Consider the following 21,443-nt stretch of genomic DNA (forward strand, 5'->3'; position numbering starts at 1 on the left):
TCCCGGCTTGTCCGTGTTACATGTCGAAGTGTCCTTGGGTAAGACACTGAACCCTAAATACCCCCAATAAGCAGGTTAGCGCCTTACATGGCTGCACGGCCGCTAATGGGAAATGTGAAGCACAATGTAATGTGCTTTGGGAAGTCATTGACTTGAAAACCGCTATATAAATGCACATCATTTCATTTCAAGTATGTTTATAGAGAGAAAAAAAATATATATATATATAAAATGTACGTATAAAATGTCTACATATTTGTTAATTCATTAATATGTATTATCGCTGTTTTTTTAAAAAAAAGATTCTCTTTTTTTGTGTTTTTTTTTTGTTGCCTGAAAGGGATTTGCAAAAAATGCACAAAAGGAAAAATATTGAGATAACCGGGAGGTCATAATAAAAAATAGAATAAGCCTACGTTATACTTTTACCTCATCTATTGATGTATTACCGAGGTATTGGATTCAAGACTAAAATCAATCATTTACAATTTTATCCTTCAGGGCCTTTTATCCATAATTCTTCACCCGTGATTCCAAAAGTTCGCCCCCTCCTGGCCTAATATATGAAATAAAACCTGGTGGCATGAATAAAACCTCCAAAAGTCGCTTGGATTTTCTTTCTATGTGGGTACTGTGCTGGTGGCAGCGTTTCCGCCATCTCCCCTCCAGTCCAAATAGGAGAAATATGCACTGACGCCATAAGCCACCGTCACCACTGCGCCAAAAAACTGTGGGGCAGAGAAACCAAGTGTTAAAGGTACAGTGGGACCTCGAGTTCAGAGCTGCGCGGGTCTAAAAAATAATCCTCTCATTAGCTGCACCGCTTATCCTCAGTAGGGTCGCGGGGGTGCTGGAGCCCATCCCAGGAATCATCGGGCAGTGAGCAGTGGACACCCTGAACTGGTTGCCAGCCAATCGCAGGGCACACAGGGACAGACAACTCGCTCGTTCATTCACACCTAGGGACAATTTGGACCGGCCAATTCACCTGAAATGCATGTCTTTGGAATGTGGGAGGAAACCGGAGCGCCCGGAGGAAACCCACGCAAGCATAAGGAGAACATGCAAACTCCACACAGGAAGTCCGGTAGCTGGATTTGAACCCACACAGGAGGTTCCCAAGACCTTAGAACTGTGCCTGCACACGTGTAACCACTGCGCCGGTGTGCTGCTCTAAAAAATTAATAGTAATAAAATAAAATTACAAAAAAATAATAAAAAAAAAAAAAAATTGAGCGGATTTTCACTTTTCGCGGGTGGTTTTGGTCCCCATTAACCGGGTCTAAAAAATACTAAAAAATTAAAAAAAAAAATAATAATAATATATATTTTTTTAAGCATTTTTGAAGGGGCGTCGCTACTTCGCAGATATTCACTTTTTGCGGGTGGTTTTGGTCCCCATTAACCAGGTCTAAAAAATACTAATAATAATAAAATAAAATAATTCCCCAAAAAAAAAAAAAATATATATATATATATTTATATATATATATATATACATATATTTATTTTTATTTTCTTTAAGCATTTTTGAAAGGGCGTCGCTACTTCTCGGATTTTCACTTTTTGCAGGTGGTTTTGGTCCCCATTAACCAGGTCTAAAAAATACTAATAATAATAAAATAAAATAATTCAAAAAAAATAAAAAATAAATATATATATATATATATATATATATATATATAAATATATATATATATATATATATATATATATATATATATATATATATATACATATATTTATTTTTATTTTCTTTAAGCATTTTTGAAAGGGCGTCGCTACTTCTCGGATTTTCACTTTTTGCAGGTGGTTTTGGTCCCCATTAACCGGGTCTAAAAAATGATAATAATAAAATTTTTTTTTTTTTTTTTGAAAATTAAAAGAAGTTTCCTTTATTTTATTTTTTAAACATTTTTGAAGGGGCGTCACTACTTTGCGGATTTTCACTTTTCGCGGGTGGTTTTGGTCCCCATTAACCGCGATAACCGAGGGATTACTGTATTCCCAGATATAAATGGAGCCACAAAGACCTAGAACTAGATAAACAGACTTGATCAATTGATCAACACTGATTGCTTGGTTGTGTTAGAGGGCCTTCTTCTGAGATAGGGTTCGATCACATTATCAGCTTTTATCCCTTTTTCATAAAATACATTTTGAAATTTTTTGTTCAGAAGCAGTTTGCTTTTGAATCAGGAACAGGCCATATGAAAGACCGACAGAGTGAATATATTTACTGTTGTAAAACTATGGATGCACTTCAAGTATCGCATACATCTCGTCTTGATGTATAGTTTATTCCCTATTAATTGTTCACTCTGGCACCCAATTGGCCCCGCCCATCTGGCGCCAGCTGCGGCTCGTTGACAGATTGGCTTGCCTTCAATTTAAGCTCAGTGCTCTCACTCACCCTTTGTCAGTCCGTTAACGAACCTCTGCAACCGCAAGACACTGGTTTTGACTCTGTCCGATTTCCTGCTTGTGTTCCCTGTCCACTGTTCCCTCTAAGCTGCGCGCGTGCGCAATCACGCACATTCTCAGCGCACAAGAAAATCTATCCAGCGCAATGTTCCCTCTAAGCTGCGTGTGTGCGCGCAATTGCGCACTACCCAGAGCTTTTCCGCGCACAAGAAAATCTAGCCAGCTCAAAATTGCTGATTAAGAAGGGAATTAAGTCAAAGTTACAGTGCATGAAGGTAAAAATACACAAGTTCCCCGACGTTGTGTTCTAAATGCGGTATTTGGAAGTCAAGGTCGAAGTAGAACGAAGTTGAGCAAAGTCAGTAGAGTTTTTCGAGAACCGGCTTCTTCGGCTCGGCTCTTTTGGGTCCTAAACGGCTCTTCAGGTTGTTTTTGCTTCTTTCATCCCTACACGGCCAAATATTATGCAAAATTGTGCACAAAATGACTTAAAGGATGGGGGAAATAGAACAAAAATGAAAAAAATACCAAAATGAAAAAGTAGCGAAAAGCTGAAAAAAAAAACAAAAGGAAGAGAAAAAAGAAGGAAAAATTCAGAAAAAAAAGAAAAGAGAAAAAGGAAATAGAGAACAAAAAGAAAAAAGTAACAGCTAGGAAAAAATAAACACAATGAGATTTTTTTTAAAGGAATTAAAAAAAAATAGAAAAAACAGGGAAAAAGAAGAAAAAGATTGTGTTGCATTCAAATAATTTCCAATGATACCAAGTCAATCTTGTTGCCAACATTGCACTTCCATTAAAAAAATTGATTAAATACAGTTGTGTATCGTGCAACTGACTAAATAAGCCCCCAAAAATGTTAGTATTATGCGACAAAAGATACCAGGAAAAAAAAGAAATGGAAATCTTTTGAAAGAATTGTAAAAACAAATGACGTTTGTCGGCCGTACAACTTTTGCAATAATACATGACTCAAATCATTCAAAAGTGAAAAATTTTTTTGCCGAAAATGTAACGTGATGTCAAGTTTTGGTAATGGATCAGTTGCCACACTTGGGATTGCCGTTGCTCACTGTTGTTTCAAGCGTTGCTCACCGACTTTGTGTGAACGCTCAGACCCGTGGAAATTTTGAGGCAACATTGTCCCTGTCCAGTATCATTCCCGTCTATTTTTGTCCTGTTTAATATCGTTCTCCAGTTTCGTTCCTGGCTATTTTGTTCTGTTTGACATCGATCTCCAGTGTCTGGTATCGTTTCCGTCTATCTCGTCCTGCTTGTTATCGGACTCCAGTCTCCAGTGCCTGATATCTATCCTGTCAGTCCCGTCCTGTCCGGTATCGACCCAATCTGTCTGATATCTGCTCCTACAATTGGTATCGATCTCGTCGGCCTCTGGCTTCCTGTCGTTCCACGCCAGACTGCTGCCTAACGTGCATGACTGCCTCATTTCCCGTAAAATAAAGCTTGTGTGAGAAACGTCACGCATCTGGGTTCTCCTCCTGTTCCGGTTCTTGACAAAAACTAGATTTTTAGTGACGGTACGGGTATTGAGTTTCCACAAACTGCTTGTGACAACACCTACTGTTGTTTTTCTCAGTCTGGATAGAAACAGGCAATAATTTAATGACTTTTCGTAAACTCTTTGATTCATTGACACGTATAATGATATGGCGAATGGCTTGCAAGCGTGTTGGTGTTACTCTGACATTATCTCGGAAAATAATTGGAATATCCTGTTGGGAAGTGTACTAAGTGTACTCCATCGAAAATGGCCGAATTAGTCGAATTAGTGTCGTTGGAGTCTCTGGCGTCTGTGTGAAGCCTTTCTGAGGTCCTCCAGCCTTTTTTCCTTTCGGCCCACGTCTCCCCGCAAGATGGTGTGCCGACTCCTCCCATGGGCGTGCCAATGAAGCCCAACCTGGGCGTCGCAATGTCTGGAAAACTCAAAACAACACCGAGCGTTTCTACGTCATCGGGGCCTGGTTCTCAAAACAGTCCTGTTATCAAAATTCCCTAGTCAAAATATTCTGCATGACAATTTAACTAAGTGTACTCCATCGAATGGCCGAATTAGCCGAATTAGCATCGCGCGAGTCTCTGTCAATCCTCCTCTCTCTCGTTTTTTTTTTCTGCCTCTCTTCTCGGCCCACGTTTTTCCGCAAGCTGATGTGCCAACTCCTCTCAAGGGTGTGCCAGGGAAGCCCCCACGTGGGCTCCTCCATCGCGGAGAAGAGCGTCCCGATGTCTGAAAAACAAAACAATGCCTGCCGTCCTACATCAGAGTCCTGTTATCAACAGAACTAGACAAAACATTCCGTATTCGGATCAGCGTGACCTGTCATTGAACTTAAACCTACTCAGTGAAAATCTTCATAGCACTCAATAAATGTAACTTGTATTCAATCGTATAAAATCCTTTATAGTCAAATGTATAAAATCCTTTAATCCAGATAAATATATTTAGGTTGTATGCAAAAAACATGTACTCTTTCCTCACTTTTTGCATGTCTAAGGATTTGGGATTACCTTTACCAACTGCAATTGATTACCGTATTTTCCGCACTATAAGGCGCACCGGGTTATAGGGCGCAGCCCGAAAAAATAGTTTTTGGTCCTATTTTTGACATAAATGAGGCGCACCGGATTATAAGGCGCTATAATGGGAACGTCGACAAAACAGTCAGATAGTTCAGTCAAACTTATTACCTCCTTAACATTCCAAAAGCTTGCAAAGAAGCAAATACGTGTCGAGAACACGTGCGGATGCGGTGTCCGTACGATGTCACTCAAATGCATCGTTCCATCATTCGGAAGGTTAAAGTCTTGGGATTCAAGAAATGCCAACCATTCCTTAGTTTCTATTTTCTTTTTCGCTCGCAACTTTACTGTGCATATGACAATAAACACTTGGAATTGAGTTTAATTTAAAAATAGACACTCCATTCCATCCATTATCTGCACCGCTTATCACAGAAACATCGAGTTCAGTCTGAAACAAGATAAAGGAATAATATATAGCCAGAGTAGCTCACCGAAGTCGTTGTGTTCATAATATTGTGCAGCCTATGTCCTCTTACATCCGTGAGTGTAGTAAATCCAGGAGAATAAAATATTTACAAATACAGTATGGTAAAAAATGCTTTCTGTATGCCGTCAACCACGTGCTATACACATTCATCTTTTTCGGCCAATTGCAGGCTTTGTTTTGCCGTTTAAGCCAATGCCAGCCTGTAAATGATAAAAAGGATCCGCCTCTTGACCTCCGAATAACTTTACCTAAAAGTGATCGATTCAACTGATGATTGACACATTGGTTAGCCAATGAAACGCCGGTAAATAAATCCCAGCATACACCGCGGATTACTTGGCGTTCGGGGGAAAATCTAGTCGGCGGCTGCAAGTTAGTTGGAAGACTTTGCGACTTAATGTTGATCCATAAATAAGGCGCACTGTATTATAAGGCGCATGGTCAGCTTTTGAAAAAAATAAAGGCTTTTAGCTGCGCCTTATAGTGCGGAAAATACCGTACTTTAATTTTTCTGACCTGGAGTTTTACAATCAACCGCATGAGAAATTGTAAGATTTAACTTCACAATAAGGGGTTTGTAGCGCGAGACATAGGACAGATAACATTTCATTCGAATATAAAAGCCGAGCGTATGAGACAGAAGTGTTGTGGACTTTAGCTTAAGGCTTGTCATGTGAGCATGAATATTTCCACACCTTCGCTATATTTGAGGAGCAAGTACAAATAAAGCACACCTTTTTACTAACTCTTTTCTCCCACTACATTTTTTTAAATGTTTTGTTAAACACACATTAACTTTTTTCTACATTCATAAAGAAAAGTATTCCAAAAATCACATTACATTTAAAGGGACACCGTAAGTGTCACGTCCAGAACAAAGGGTAGACCCAATCGCGTAACGTTTCTCACAAGTTTATTGAGATAAAGAGGAAAGGCAGCGCCCGCGATCCGGTGCTCGCTGGACGCGGTAGGCAAGCAGCTCTCAGAATCGAAACGTGTTCCGAATGCGGAAGTGGATCTCCCGGAACGGGAGATCATATTGTAGAAGACGGAAAAAAACAGGTTGATAGCCGGGACAGGAGAGCCAAAACGTGGTCGGGATCAAAAACGGGTCGTAAACCGGGACGGGAGAGCAAAACGTGGTCGGGGTCAAAAAACAGGTCGTAGTTGGAGACAACCGGGGTAATCAGGAACAGACGGGTGGAAAACGGGTGCAAAATGCGGGACCACGGGAGTCAGAGTTAAAGTGCTTGCCTTGTAGAAACAGAGGTTTGCTGACGGACTGACAACAGGAGAGTGAAAGGACTGGGCTTAAAAAAGGACAGGGGACCAATCAGGTAGCCCGCAGCGGCTGGCGCCAAACGAGCGGGTACAGGCTATACTAATCAGTCATCATGACAGTAAGATTTGCCCACTACATGTTGCTGTATTGTTTAGTGCAACCAAAAACGAGTGCTACAAAGCAAAAGCGAAGACTACAAACAGACTCAAAGTGACCACAACACACCATTTTTTCCTAATTTTTTTGCCGAGCCTTTTAAAAGGTTTTTGGCTTCTTAGGGCACCCCAAGTAGATAAATAGTGAACAATCATGTCAAGTCGTTCCAAGGAGAATCTCATAGTATATAGAATAAATTCAAGTTTCTTGACCTACCAATATTTAAAGGAATGGCCGTTGAAGGATTTTATACATTTGACTATAAAGGATTTTGTACAATCAAATACAAATTACATTTAATGCAAAAGATATTCACTGGCTGGGCTGTTGGGCGAGGTCGGTGCAACCTAGTGGAGAATGATGTTTACGGGAATGGAGGGAACGGGACGTGAGGCTGATAATATAATCAGCACATCCGACGACGCAAAAGGCCCTGATGACGGAGGATGGCAGGCAATGTTTTGAGAAACGCTCTCTTCTTGAGTTTTCCAGACATCAAGGCGAGGTGGTGGAGCCCACGTGAGCTTCCCTGGCACGCCTATGGGAGGAGCCGGTACACCATCTTGCGGAAAGATGTGGGCCGGAAGGAAAAGGATGGAGGACTTCAGGGAAGGCTTGCCAGAGACACCGACGACACTAATTCGGCCATTTTCGATGGAGTACACTTAGTTAAATTGTTAAAGAAATTAAATCTGCACCTGTGTGAAAATGTCGGCTATTCTTGTCCATCTTTTCCATCAAGAAACGAGCGCGAATTGTTGAGTGAATGTTAATGGAGTCGGATAGCTAATTCGAACAATTTGGTAAACGATACATTTTAATAATTACTTCCTAACAATACCAACATACATACCAACATACATACATTGATAGATAGATAGATAGATAGATAGATAGATAGATAGATAGATAGATAGATAGATAGATAGATAGATAGATAGATAGATAGATAGATAGATAGATAGATAGATAGATAGATAGATAGATAGATAGATAGATGTCTAGATAGATAGATAGATAGATGTCTAGATAGATAGATAGATGTCTAGATAGATAGATGTCTAGATAGATAGATAGATAGATAGATAGATATATAGATAGATCGATAGATCGATAGATAGATAGATAGATAGATAGATAGATAGATAGATAGATAGATAGATAGATAGATAGATAGATAGATAGATAGATAGATAGATAGATAGATAGATAGATAGATAGATAGAATTTGTCAGAAATTATTGGAGGTGCCAAATATCAGAGTGTACTCACAGCAGCAGCAGCCATATTTCCAAAGAATGAAGTGTAGTAGAAGGGCTGAACACTTGCAGCATTTGCCAAAAAGGCCGTCAAATAGAGTATTGTAGCCACTCCGTGGTACACCATCACCTAGAAAAGGAAACATTGCTGTCATGTCATATTCTCTGAACGACGACACTGTTTTTTATGACAGCATCATAAAGTATATCAATTGTATCCCAGTACAAGTTTTACCTTTGACAACAACAACAAAATTCTGTTTCTATAATTTGCCCAGCCTTACACAATATTTTTGGTTTTCCAGGGGTACCCGTAGCAGCAAGATGGCGGACAATCATGTCAGCTCCCTCTAGCTGAGCCTCATGATATGTAAAATAAATAAAAATGTCTTAAACCTATAAGTATTTAAAAACACTCATGTTCATATGATAGTTCATAGTGTTTATGTTTGCTTACTATTCAAATCAATAGTGATTTATACACTCAGAGACGCTTAATAATACAGGATGTGTCATGATTACCGATTCAGAGCATCTGCGACTGCTTGATTGGTGGCAACAACCTGGACAGCTGATTGGTTAATGCACTCTTTTTTAACCCCCGGCTTCCAAGAGGAAGCTGTCAGATCGTTATGCGAACTGTTACCACCAGCTCAGTAAGCCTTTACGTCCGACTCTGTTCCTACCCTGCTTTTCTCTGCCTGATCTTCGTTGCCAACCTGTTTCCGGACCTGACTTTGCCCCGTTTTGCCTGCCTGTGACCTGATCTGTTTTGCCCCGTTACCTGCCTGCCCCCTGTTGCCGACTTCGTTTCCGAACTTGACACCGCCTTTGCTCTCCAGTCCCGGCTAACGACTTGTAATTCCCGCCCTTCTCTGATCCTCCTCGCCTGACACGGAAGTACCACTTGCGCATCGCCTACTCCACTTGTCTGTCAGACATCGGATGGTGGAAGCAAGCCCTACTCTCCCTCTTTATTAATAAAAACTGAGAAAACGAGCGCTTTTGGGTCCTGTGTCCGTTTCTGGTTTGTGACAGGATGTCCTTTTAAGTATGTTTGGATTCTGTTGTGATCGCAGTTGTTTCATGTGTCATTGTATCATCCAGAGAATCCCTATACTTTTTGCTTTTGAGCCTTCATTATTGCACGTTTTAGAAAGGGGCATCATTTATCTATCTATCTATCTATCTATCTATCTATCTATCTATCTATCTATCTATCTATCTATCTATCTATCTATCTATCTATCTATCTATCTATCTATCTATCTATCTATCTATCTATCTATCTATCTATCTATCTATCTATCTATCTATCTATCTATCTACCTATCTACCTTGGTCATATCCCTCAAGAGGGGTGACGGACAGCAAGACAAACACATACAATAACAAAGAAAATAAAAGGGAAAAAAATAGCAAAAAAAAAACACACACAAAAATTTTGGGACCATGGCCAACCCAATTGCCCAAACACCCAAACAAGTTAGGCACCTCGGCACCTAAGTTGGTCATGCTTTCGTCCCTCCAGATGTCACTCAGGTCAGGGTGACACAACACACTCGTTTGTTCAACAGCAGGGCCCGACAGCTTTCACTGGTTTACCCCTGCCGCATCATACGGGTGCCCAGCCCATCCTTAAGAACGCGTCCAAATCCCACTATCCTTTCACAACACCTCTCCACTCCTTCCTATCACCAACAAGAGCTCTAGCTTCCATTATATTTAGACCTCTTTCCTGCAGTGCACTCATAACACCATCTATCCATCATTTATAATGTTAGAATTAAAATGGTAAAAAGTTTCTTCTTGCAAAACCAGTTTTTACTAGATCCTATTTTGCCAATTATATTACTTTTGCAGCTTTTCCAGCCTCAAGTCAAGTCAAGTCATTTTTATTTGTATAGCCCTTAATCACAAAGAGTCTCTGCACAGGTTATTGCAAACCACAGACTATTATGACACCATCCCCTGATCTAAAACCTAAATGAGGGCTAGGAAAACTAAAAAAATACCTCAACATGAGGAAAATGAAGAAACCGCGAGAAGGGACCACACATGAGATAATCCCCCTTCCAGGATGACCAGGCTGCAATGGATGTTGCAATAACAAATAATACACATATATTGTCCCAAAAAAATTTTTTTTAAATAAATAACTTATTGCCCTTCGTACCGTGATTGGCCAGGGTATGGCGGTGAGTCTCCTCTGGGCACCAAAGAGGATTATGACGAAAAGGATGCTGGTGAGAAGCCAGAATGTGATGGCCACAAAGAGAACCCAGCCATTGGCCGGTGCCCACATGTACTGCGAGCTGGCGATCAGCGCCCAGTGAAGGAGCCCGAAAAACTACAGAGGGAAAATACACACAAACAAAACATAAGGCAATGCAATATACTGTAATGTGTTTTTCCATCCATCCATCCATCCATTATCTGCACCGCTTATCCTCAGTAGGGTCGCGGGGGTGCCGGAGCCCATCCCAGCCATCTTCGGGCAGTGGGCAGGGGACACCCTGAACTGGTTGCCAGCCAGTCGCAGAGCACACAGGGACAGACAATACGCTCGCTCATTCACACCTAGGGACAATTTGGACCGGACAATGAGCCTGACATGCATGTTTTTGGAATGTGGGAGGAAACCCATACAAGCACAGGGAGAACATGCAAACTCCACACAGGAAAGTTCAATCTCATGACCTCAGAACTGTGCCGCACACACGCTAACCATCGCACCCCCGTGCTGCCCCGTAATGTGTTTTTAGCATATTTAAATAATGTCCCACCCTAGGGCTTAACTGATGTGCTGAATTTCCCACATCACAAGGCGCATCAGATCATAAGGCACACACCCCCAAAAAATACTCTTTTGTCATTTTTTTTCATATTTAAGGCGCACTGCACTATAGGGCGCATGGAATTGCGACTACAGTAAGAGCTACTGTGTACCTGTTGTGCGCTTTATACGTACACTTACAGCCAATGTTCCCTGTAATTTTCCAGGGGTGTGAGCGTTCACACAAAGTCGGTGAGCAACGCTTGAAACAACAGTGAGCAACGGCAATCCCCAGTGTGGCAACTAAGTCATTATCAAACATGTCCAAAACTTGACATCAAATTACATTTTGCTGAGTTTCCGGCAATGCAAAAATGTTTTCACTTTTGAATGAATTGACTCATGTACGATTGCAAAGGTTGCAGGGCGTACAAACGTCATTTGTTTTTACAATTCTTTCACAAGATTTCCATTTCTTTTATTCCTGGTATCTTTTGTCGCATAATACTAACATTTTTGGGGGCTTATTTCGTCGGTTGTGTCAAGGAACGGACCAGGAGGCAGGAAGTGTGAACTCATTTGCGTTACGATCTGTTACTTTAATTTAGAAAATAAAAGTTGTCCAACACGCAGGGACCAAAGACAAAACAAAACAATCTACAGGCAATCAAAAACTCAAACTAGGTAATACTCACAAAACAGGTTTAAAGGCAATAACTCAGAACAAACGGGCATGAACAGGTCTTTTTCGAATCAAACAAAACAATGGTATGGCAACGGGCAGTCCCGAAACGAGCCCTTAAGAATCCCACACGCAATTAAGTCAATCTGTGTCAGCCGGTGTCAAGGGGCGGGACCAGTTGGGTGTCATGGCGACCATGCAGGACATGACAGGTTGCACGATACACAACTGTATTTAAATACATTTTTGAGTGGAAGTACAATGTTGGCAACAAGATTGACTTGGTGTAATTGGAAATGTTTTGAATGCAACACAAACTTTTTCTTCTTTTTCCCTGTTTTATTTTCTTTTTTTTTTAATTCCTTTAAAAAAAAAATCTCATTGTGTTTATTTATTCCTAGCTGTTACTTTTTTTTCTTGTTGTTCTCTATTTACTTGTTTTCCTTTGTTTCTTTCTTTTATTTTTTTCTGGATTTTTTTCTGGAATTTTCCTTCTTTTTTTCTCTTCCTTTTGTTTCTTTTTTCTCAGCTTTTCACTACTTTTTCTTTTTCTTTTACTTTTTTACTAGACTAATAAAGAGTTGAGTATCAGTTTTGTGTACATTTCAATTTACATTAAATGGTAGGAATGCTGGCAGCATGGCAGATAAGTGGTTAGCGCGCCCGCGGCACAGTTCTGAGGTCATGAGCTTGAAGCTTCCTGCGTGGAATTTGCATGTTTTCCCCGTGCTTGCGTGGGTTTTCTCCGGGCACTCCGGTTTCCTCCCACATCCAAAAACATGCATGTCAGGTTAATTGGCCGGTCCAAATTGTCTCTAGATGTGAGCGAGTGAGTTGTCTGTCCCTGTGTTCTCTTCGATTGGCTGGCAACCAGTTCAGGGTGTCCCCTGCCCACTGTCCAAAGATGGCTGGGATGGGCTCCAGCACCCTCCACGGCCCTACTGAGGATAAGCGGTGCAGATAATGGTTGCATGGATGGGTAGGAATGCTCGAAACAGCTTCTTTTTCTCCAACCCGATACTGATGAGTGGAGCGTACATACAGATACAAATACAGAATGACTAAAGTATTAGTAGTCGTGTTTCAGATTTTAAAACTGGTCTATAAAGAGCTGCATTGCTACTTGGAGTCATACCTATAAACCAAAGTTATGGAAATGTGTTTATTTATTCAGCAAAGTTTAATTAAATAAACCAATGGTCAGCAAATGTCCTAACCATAATATGTCACGGTCCAGAAACAGAGACAGGACCCAGTAGCGTTCGTTTACTCAGTTTTATTAATAAAGAGGGAGAGTAGGGCTTGCTTCCACGATCTGATGGTTGACGGACAAGGGTAGCAGGTTGCTGGAAACGTGGAAGTGGCACTTCCGTGTCGAGCGAGGATAATCGTAGACTTGCAGGAATACTGGCCGTGAGCCAGGACTTGAGAGCAAGGGCGGTATTGAGTTCAGAAACGAGGTCGGCAACAGGTGTCAGGCAGGAAGCGGGGCAAAACAGGTCGGATGTCGGGATGGCAGAACAGGGCAGAATCGGGTCCAGAATCGGGTCCAGAAACAGGTCGGCAACAGGTATCAAGCAGAAGAAAACAGGGCAGGAGAAATGTCTGAAAGTATGAGCTTGCCTGGCTGGGAGCATCGGTTCGCAACGATCTGACGGCTTCCTCTTGAAGCCGGGGGTTTAAAAGGAGTCTCTTAGCCAATCAGCTCTCAGGGCTGTTGGCGCCATCGGCAGTCACAGGTGCCTTGAATCGGCAATCATGACAAAATATGTATTTGTACAATACATTAACTTAGAGCCACAAAAGCATGAACTGTGTTGATAGCAGACATGGGACCAAGTCACACATGTGCAAGTCTCAAGTAAGTCTCAAGTCTTCACCTTCAAGTCCCAAGTAAGTCCCAAGTATTTTTTTCTTGGGCAAGTCAAGTCACAAGTCAAGTCCCGAGTCTTAGATTGCCAAGTCCAAGTCAAGTCACAAGTCATAAAAACAGCGACTCGAGTCGACTCGAGTCCAAGTCACTAAGTCTCAAGTCCCCATGTCTGGTTGATAGCATTTAAAGATACGATATCTTGAAATGTGACTTGTTAGCAGGCGGCTACAAATCCCTAAAAATGATACTTGCAGAGCCAAATTACAGCATATGAGAACTATACAAGCAACACCTCCAGAATCTATTAAAAACCTGAGAAAAATGGAGGATAATTCTTTTCAAAAAGTTAGAATTTGATGTGTTCTATCCGATTTGACTTTGCAGGTGCACTTCATGTTGTCTTTAGGGGTATTTAGTTACAAATACGAGCTCATAAAACACTAGGACAAGTTAATGATTCATGCTGCAATCACATGAATGATCACGCGCTTCACCACTGCGATTGGTGAAGTCATCTACAAGTCTAAAAGCATCCGATTGTTCAAACATATCTGACATTATTTCCGGAAGGAAGTGATTGATTGTCGAATTTGATACATGGACTCACCTACACACCTAGTTTCACTTGAATACGCTGGTCAAAAAGTGGGTCACATATCCAGGGTTGGGTAGGGTTACTTTAACTTGATTACTTTCAATTACTTTTGGATGACTCCAATACCAAATATGCTAATAAAAGACAAAAGAAACTAAATAGGAATAAAGTGATGACTCACAACACGTGGTAAGCTTTCTCTCCTGGCTTTGATCTCCGGCAAAACTAACATCAAATGCGACAGAAAGAAAATGAAAATAAATCCAAACAGCTTGCCAACATCATTTTTGCCGTTCCATGTGTTCCGTTACTCCCCAAACCTGCACAAAATTGAGTCACTTTATTCATATTTAGTTTCTTTTGTCTTTTATTAGCATATTTGGTATTGGAGTAATCCAAAAGTTATTAAAAGTAATCCAGTTAAAGTAACCCTACCCAACCCTGCACATATCCGTCGTGCAAACATCAACAATAGAATGCAAACACAATAGTCCATTAATGGTTACGTATGACTGTTCAGTGGCACAGAAAGATCATCATGTAATGGTTCCATCCATGCATTTGTCCATTCTCTTTAGCTTATAGATATGATTATTGTAAATGGGGCGGCAGTAGCTCGGGGCGGCAGTAGCTCAGGAGGTAGAGCGCTCGTCTTGGGATCAAGGGATCCCAGTTCGAATCCCGACTCGTCCGTGTTACATGTCGAAGTGTCCTTGGGTAAGACACTGAACCCCTAATACCCCCAATAAGCAGGTTAGCGGCTTACATGGCTGCAAGGCTGCTATTGGGAAATGTGGAGCACATTGTAAAGCGCTTTGGGAAGTCATTGACTTGAAAAGCGCTATATAAATGCAGATCATTTCATTTTTCATTTCATTTCATTTAAATGCATTATGAACACTACAGGGACTTTCCAATCGACTGCAGTATTTTCCTTGCTTTATAGAGTCTTAACATATATTATGTATTAAGGATATTTTTAATGTTTCAAAACTATTGAAAATAGTAATATTTGCAGACGACACTAACATTTTCTATTCAAATGATAACCATATTGATTTGGTAACCTGTATTCATCGTGAACTAATTAACCTAAAAGTATGGATGGATATAAATAAATTATCTTTAAATTTATTCTTTGGTAATCGCAAGGCAATTAGAGTTTTAGAAGTAAAAATGGAGGGTGCTGCAATAGACATTGTATCAGAAATTAAGTTCTTGGGGGTTATAATATAATGTATCTAAAAGCATTTCAATAATCAATAAAGCCAAATTCCTTTTAAACTATAATGCATTGTATTTATTATATTGTTCTCTAGTTCTGCCATACATATTTTGCAGAAGTCTGGGGCAATAATTACAAAAGTTCACTACAGCCCCTTTCTATCCTCCAAAAACGTGAAATTAGAACCATACACAAGGTAGGATATCGAGATCATACTCATATTTTATTCCTGCAGTCCAAATTATTAAAATTAGAGGATTTAGTAACATTTTTCACTGCACAACTGCTATTTAAGGTCAACAAATACATAGTGCCAGAAAACATCCATAAATTATTCATTCGGAAAGAGGGAAATTATAATTTAAGGGGCTGTAGTGAATTCATAATCCCAAAGGTGAGAACCACCAGGAAAAGTATGTGTGTGTCTGTGTGTGGAGTCAAGCTTTGGAACGGAGAACAAACGGTGTCCAAATATTCACTTGTTCAAATTTAAATACAAAAAAACATTCCTGGCGGAGTACAGAGATGAAGAAAACCGGGTATGAGTGATACGAGAGATTGGGAATAGTGCGTCTAGTTAACTTTGTGTTATTGTTGCTATTCTTATATCAAAACTGTTTTTATTAATATAGTTATATTTATTTGTCATATAATTGGTACATTTGGTGGGGAAGATGAAGGGGTAGGTAGTATAAGCATTTGCTTCTTACTACCCCTTTCGAACATATCATGTAACGTTATTTTGTTGTTGAGTTACTGTTTTTGTTCTGTTTTTTATTTTATTTTGATGTTCGAATTAAGTTTTCATTTATAAAGTTTTCATTCAACATGTTGGGGAAGTGAACTACCCAAGCTCCCAAACACCTGGCCTGAAAAGACAAGCTGCATTATGGTATTGGTGTGATGGGGGGTATTAGGGGGTTCAGTGTCTTACCCAAGGACACTTCGACATGTAACACGGACGAGCCGAGTCTCTTTGATTTTTCCCCCTTTTTACGATTGTGTCCCATTGAATTGTCAAGTATCCCTTACCCCATTCTGTGACTGATTTGTTTGTAATAAAGAAGGGAAGCTGTTTAAGAGCTGATCAGATCTGAGACTTCTAGTTTCTTCTGATCGCACCCAATGTTCCCTGTAATTTTCCTTACGGGTCTGAGCGTTCACACAAAGTCGGTGAGCAACGCTTGAAACAACAGTGAGCAACGGCAATCCCAAGTGTGGCAACTAAATCATTATCAAACACGTCCAAAACTTGACATCGTGTTACACTTTGCTGAGTTTCCGGCAATGCAAAATTATTTTTCACTTTTGAATGAATTGACTCGTGTACTATTGCAAAGGTTGTACGGCCTACAAACGTCATTTGTTTTTATAAGTGGTCGGCGGCGCCCTCTGTTGGCTGCGGCTGCATCGGCTCGCTACAACGGGTCAGGTGCAATCGACATTTCGTTCTGTGTACATTGTTACACAGAATGACAATACAAGGAAATTATTATTATTATTACAAAAATTATTTCACAAGATTTCCATTTCTTTTTTTTTCCTGGTACCTTTTGTCGCATAATACTAACATTTTGGGGGGCTTATTTAGTCGGTTGCAAGATACAGAACTGTACTTAATCACATTTTTTAGTGGAAGTACAATGTTGGCAACAAGATTCACTTGATATAATTGGAAATTATTTGAATGCGACACAAACTTTTTCTTCTTTTTTCGTGTTTTTTTTCTACTTTTTTAAAAAAAAAATCTCATTGTGTTTATTTTTTCCTAGCTGTTACTTTTTCCTTTTTGTTCTCTATTTAGCTTTTTCCTTTGTTTCTTTCTTTTCTTTCTTTCTGGCTTTTTTTCGAAATGTTTCCTTCTTTTTATCTCTTCTTTTTGTTTCTTTTTTTCTCAGCTTTCCACTACTTTTTCATTTTGGTATTTTTTTCTTTTTTGTTCTAGTCCCCCCTTCCTTTAAGTCATTTCGTGCCTAATTTTACATAATATTTGGTCGTGTTGGGATTAAAGAAGCAAAAGCAACCTGAAGAGCCGTTTAGGACCCGAAAGAGCCGGTTCCTTTTAGTGAGCCGAGCCGAAGAAGCCGGTTCTCGACAAACTCTACTAACTTTACTTCGTTCTACTTCGACTCGACATCAAAATACCGCATTTAGGACACAACGTCAGGGGAACCCGTGTATTTTTACCTTCATGCACTGTAACTTTGACTTAAGTCGCTCCTTAATTAGTAATTTTGAGCCCTGATTTTTGTGCGCTGGCTCGATTTTCTTGTGCGCTGAGAATGTGCGAGCAGTGCGCAATTGCGCACACGCGCAGCTTAGAGGGAACACTGCACCTATAATAATAATAATAATAATAATTTCCTTGTATTGTCATTCTGTGTAACAATGTACACAGAACGAAATGTCGATTGCACCTGACCCGTTGTAGCGAGCCGATGCAGCCGCAGCCAACAGAGGGCGCCGCCGACAACTTTTTAAGTCTTAGGAATGACTCGGCCGGGGCGCGAACCACCGACCCCCCAGTCTCAAAGCGGGCGCCTTACCATCTAGGCTACTGACCTGGGTGCAATGTCTAATTTTGTTGCATAAAATGTCTCACTACTTTGATATCAATGACAATAAAGTCATCTATATTCAATTCAATTCTGATTGTGCTGTTTACCATGTGAAACTTATTTGGCGGCAGTAGCTCAGGAGGTAGAGCGCTCGTCTTGGGATCAAGGGATCCCAGTTCGAAACCCGGCTCGTTCGTGTTACATGTCGAAGTGTCCTTGGGTAAGACACTGAACCCCTAATACCCCCAATAAGCAGGTTAGGCCGCTATTGGGAAATGTGGAGCACATTGTAAAGCGCTTTGGGAAGTCATTGACTTGAAAAGCGCTATAGAAATGCAGATCAAATTCTCAATTTGGCCAAAAACTAAGTTAGACACTTCTGTTATTCGTGTTACATCCCAAACGGCAAAGCGAAAGATGTTATCCACCAACCTATCACTCACTATTTGAGCCATCATGAGGATAGATGGGATGCTCCTGACGAAGGCCATGTCCATGCTGGTGGTCACGTTAGATGCCAGCCCTCTCAGGCTGTTGCCCCCCTGTGGAGCGTTCTGAGCATTGGAAGAACCGGTCTCGGTGGTAACCTTGGAAGGGAAGTCTGTCATATTCGGCCAGATAATTCAAAAAACAAAACAAAAGGAAAAAAAGGAAAAGAGAAGTCTCCAATGGGAAAAGGAAAAGGAACCCTGCCAAGGTGAAAGCCAAATAGACAGACAGAAAAGCAAAAAGTAAGTTCTTCAATGAAACTTCTAAGATCGAATGTTGTGTGTCTGAGTCACGAACACACAGTTGGACGTAAAGCGTCATTCTCCTGCTGTTTGCCTCTGTCTGCAAATTCCATGTGACTCCTCCCATGAGAGTCCCCAAGGCCACTCCACCTGTTAATGTTTGAAAAGTGGGAGGAGAACAGGTCACAAGGAAACACAGTCACCATTTAAAACCCATTTCATGAGTTACATATGGCCTTATATGTTTTATCTAGTTCGGAGTGGCCAAACCTTTTCACCCACTGGGAGGGAAAAAAAAAGGATTGATCGATCAGGAGGTAGAGCGCTCGTCTTGGGATCAAGGGATCCCGGTTTGAATCCCGGCTCGTCCGTGTTACATGTCGAAGTGTCCTTGGGTAAGACACTGAACCCCTAATACCCCCAATAAGCAGGTGAGCGCCTTACATGGCTGCAAGGCCGCTATTGGGAAATGTGGAGCACATTGTAAAGCGCTTTGGGAAGTCATTGACTTGAAAAGCGCTATAGAAATGCGGATCATTTCATTTCATTTCATCAATTGATTTTAAAGAGTAATATTTCACCACTTTCTGCATCAAATTATTGTTGCTAATATACCGATTGAAGGGATAACCACAAACCTGTTTTTTTCATTTCCTCCTTTTATACTTCCTTTTTTCTGAACTTCTTTATACAACATCATCATTCGTAATATAATGCATCAAAGCAAATGAGCCGTTTGAGAGCCGGCTCTCTTTAATGAGTTGAGCCGAAAAAGCCGGTTCTCTAAAAAGAGACGGACTTTTCACCACACAACTTGAGATCGGCGTGCAGACGAAAACTCGAACGGCGAGACCAAAACAACAATGGCGGATCTGCCTGACGAAAAGTTTGGAGTGCGGTAAATCTTTGTTTAAAAAAAAATGTAATCGGTTAATAATGACAATTTTGTGTCAAAAAAGTTGCGTACCGGGAACGAACGTTGATTTGAAACTATGCGTCCCCAGCAAAAATGATGCTTCTAGGACGCAGGGCAAACTGTCAGGAGACCGGACCGGATCAGAGGCAGGAGGCAGGAAGGGAGAACTCATTCGCGTTAACAATCAGATACTTTTATTAAGGAGATAAAAGTCGTCCAACACTCAGGGACAAAACAAAACAAAAACAGGCTTACAGGCAAACAGGAACTAAGACTAGGGATACTCACAAAACAGGCTTTTACTCAAAACGTGCAAACACAGGTTTCCTCCGAATCAAACAAAACAGGACAGAGCAAAACAGAACAGAAAATGCAATGAACCAGCAACCCGCAATACCCACAACCCACCCTTAAGAAGCCCACACACAAATTAGACGATCTGCTCCAGCCGGTGCCCAGGGGGCGGGGCCAGCCGGTCGCCACGGCGACCATGCTGGACATGACACAAACGAGAACACTGTTACTGGTAACTTCATTTCCAAAGTAATTCCATGACCACTGAAGGATTTTATGTTTTATATATTTTTGAATATAAGGATTTTTTTCGATCAAATACAAATTACATTTAAATACAAAAGATATTCACTGGCTGAGCTGTGGGGTGAGGTCATTGTAGCCTAGACAAGAATGATGTTTACAGAAAAACAGCCAAAACGGGGGCAAGGGCGGATGCCGGAGGAGCCTGTGACGCGGGAAAGGAGACATTGTTTGCCTGATAAGCTTTCTTGTTGTGAGTTTTTTAGATGTGGCAGCGCGTTTCGGCGAGATGGTGGTGAAGCTGGCACCTGACCCGCCCCATGGGCGGGGTGCTTCGTGACGCACTGGTCAGACGAAGTGGGGGCCACGTGGGGAGTTCCTGTCCCGCCCCGTGGGGGGTGGCCGACGCCCCGACTTGTGAAAAAGAACTTCAGAGACGGAAGACGAGAGATGGGGGATCAGATCGGACAATGAGAGGGACAATTGAAAAAGGAGGCTCGAGGATGTCTCGAGCGACAATAATTCGGCTAATTGGATGGAATTCACTTAGTTAAATATTTTAAGAAAATAAATCTGCCCCCGTGTGGAAATGCCGGTCTCTTGTCAATATTTTCCCTAAATTAAGAAAAGAGCATGCATTGTTAGGAGAATGAAGTTTGTGTTTGGTTAATGGAGTCAGATTACTAATTCAAACAATTTGGTAAACGCTACATTTTTAATATAGTTTTTTCCCTAAAAGTAATGGATTACTGACACCTAAAGGTAGCATACTCTTAGATTAACTATCTAATTACAAATTACTTACATTTAAGCCGACCCTCTGAAACTGCTTTAAAATAGCCACAAGATTAAAGAAATACAAGAAAACGTGTACACTAACCTGTTCAATCTTGAGGGCTTGCAAACAAACACTTAGCCGAGCCGCTCCATATCCATTTTGTCTCTGGGCTTCAAACCAGTCCATGATCTCCTTCTCCATTTCTGTGTTTCTTTTTTCTCTAGGTCACAGGTGTCAAACAGGCGGCCCGCTGGCCAGATCAGGCCCGCTAAGGGATTGAATCCGGCCCGCGAGACAAGACTCAGAGAAGCGCAAGAGTAAAAGAAGCTGCAGGTTGAACTATGTCAACATGATGTTGACAAAGCCAGGTGCCTCTCACAAAGGCACTGTACTTGTATTTATTTCTCTCTCTCTTCCTTTCTCTTCTTTCTTTCTCTTCTTTCTTTCTCTTCTTTCTTTTCTTTCTTTTCTTTCTTTTCTTTCTTTTCTTTCTTTTATTTCTTTTCTTTCTTTTCTTTCTTTTCTTTCTTTTCTTTCTTTTCTTTCTTTTCTTTCTTTTCTTTCTTTTCTTTCTTTTCTTTCTTTTCTTTCTTTTCTTTCTTTTCTTTCTTTTCTTTCTTTCT

The 21,443-nt window shown here is 40.8% G+C and overlaps 1 protein-coding gene across 1 annotated transcript; it reads right to left on the reverse strand.

The window, feature by feature from the left end:
- Positions 1–406: 406 nt before the first annotated feature.
- pllp (plasmolipin) lies at positions 407–18,681 on the reverse strand. The gene is made up of 4 exons (XM_088339166.1): positions 18,302–18,681; positions 10,326–10,499; positions 8,163–8,279; positions 407–728 (listed from the first exon to the last, which is right to left on the reverse strand). The coding sequence occupies exons 1-4, from the start codon at positions 18,464–18,466 to the stop codon at positions 621–623; spliced, it is 564 nt and encodes a 187-aa protein (XP_088195292.1). The 5' UTR covers positions 18,467–18,681; the 3' UTR covers positions 407–620.
- Between the last annotated feature and the right edge of the window lie 2,762 nt (positions 18,682–21,443).

This window comes from Urocampus carinirostris, chromosome 7 (genome assembly GCF_059441175.1).
Source record: "Urocampus carinirostris isolate Australia breed hairy pipefish chromosome 7, RoL_Ucar_1.0, whole genome shotgun sequence".
Taxonomy (NCBI): domain Eukaryota; kingdom Metazoa; phylum Chordata; class Actinopteri; order Syngnathiformes; family Syngnathidae; genus Urocampus; species Urocampus carinirostris.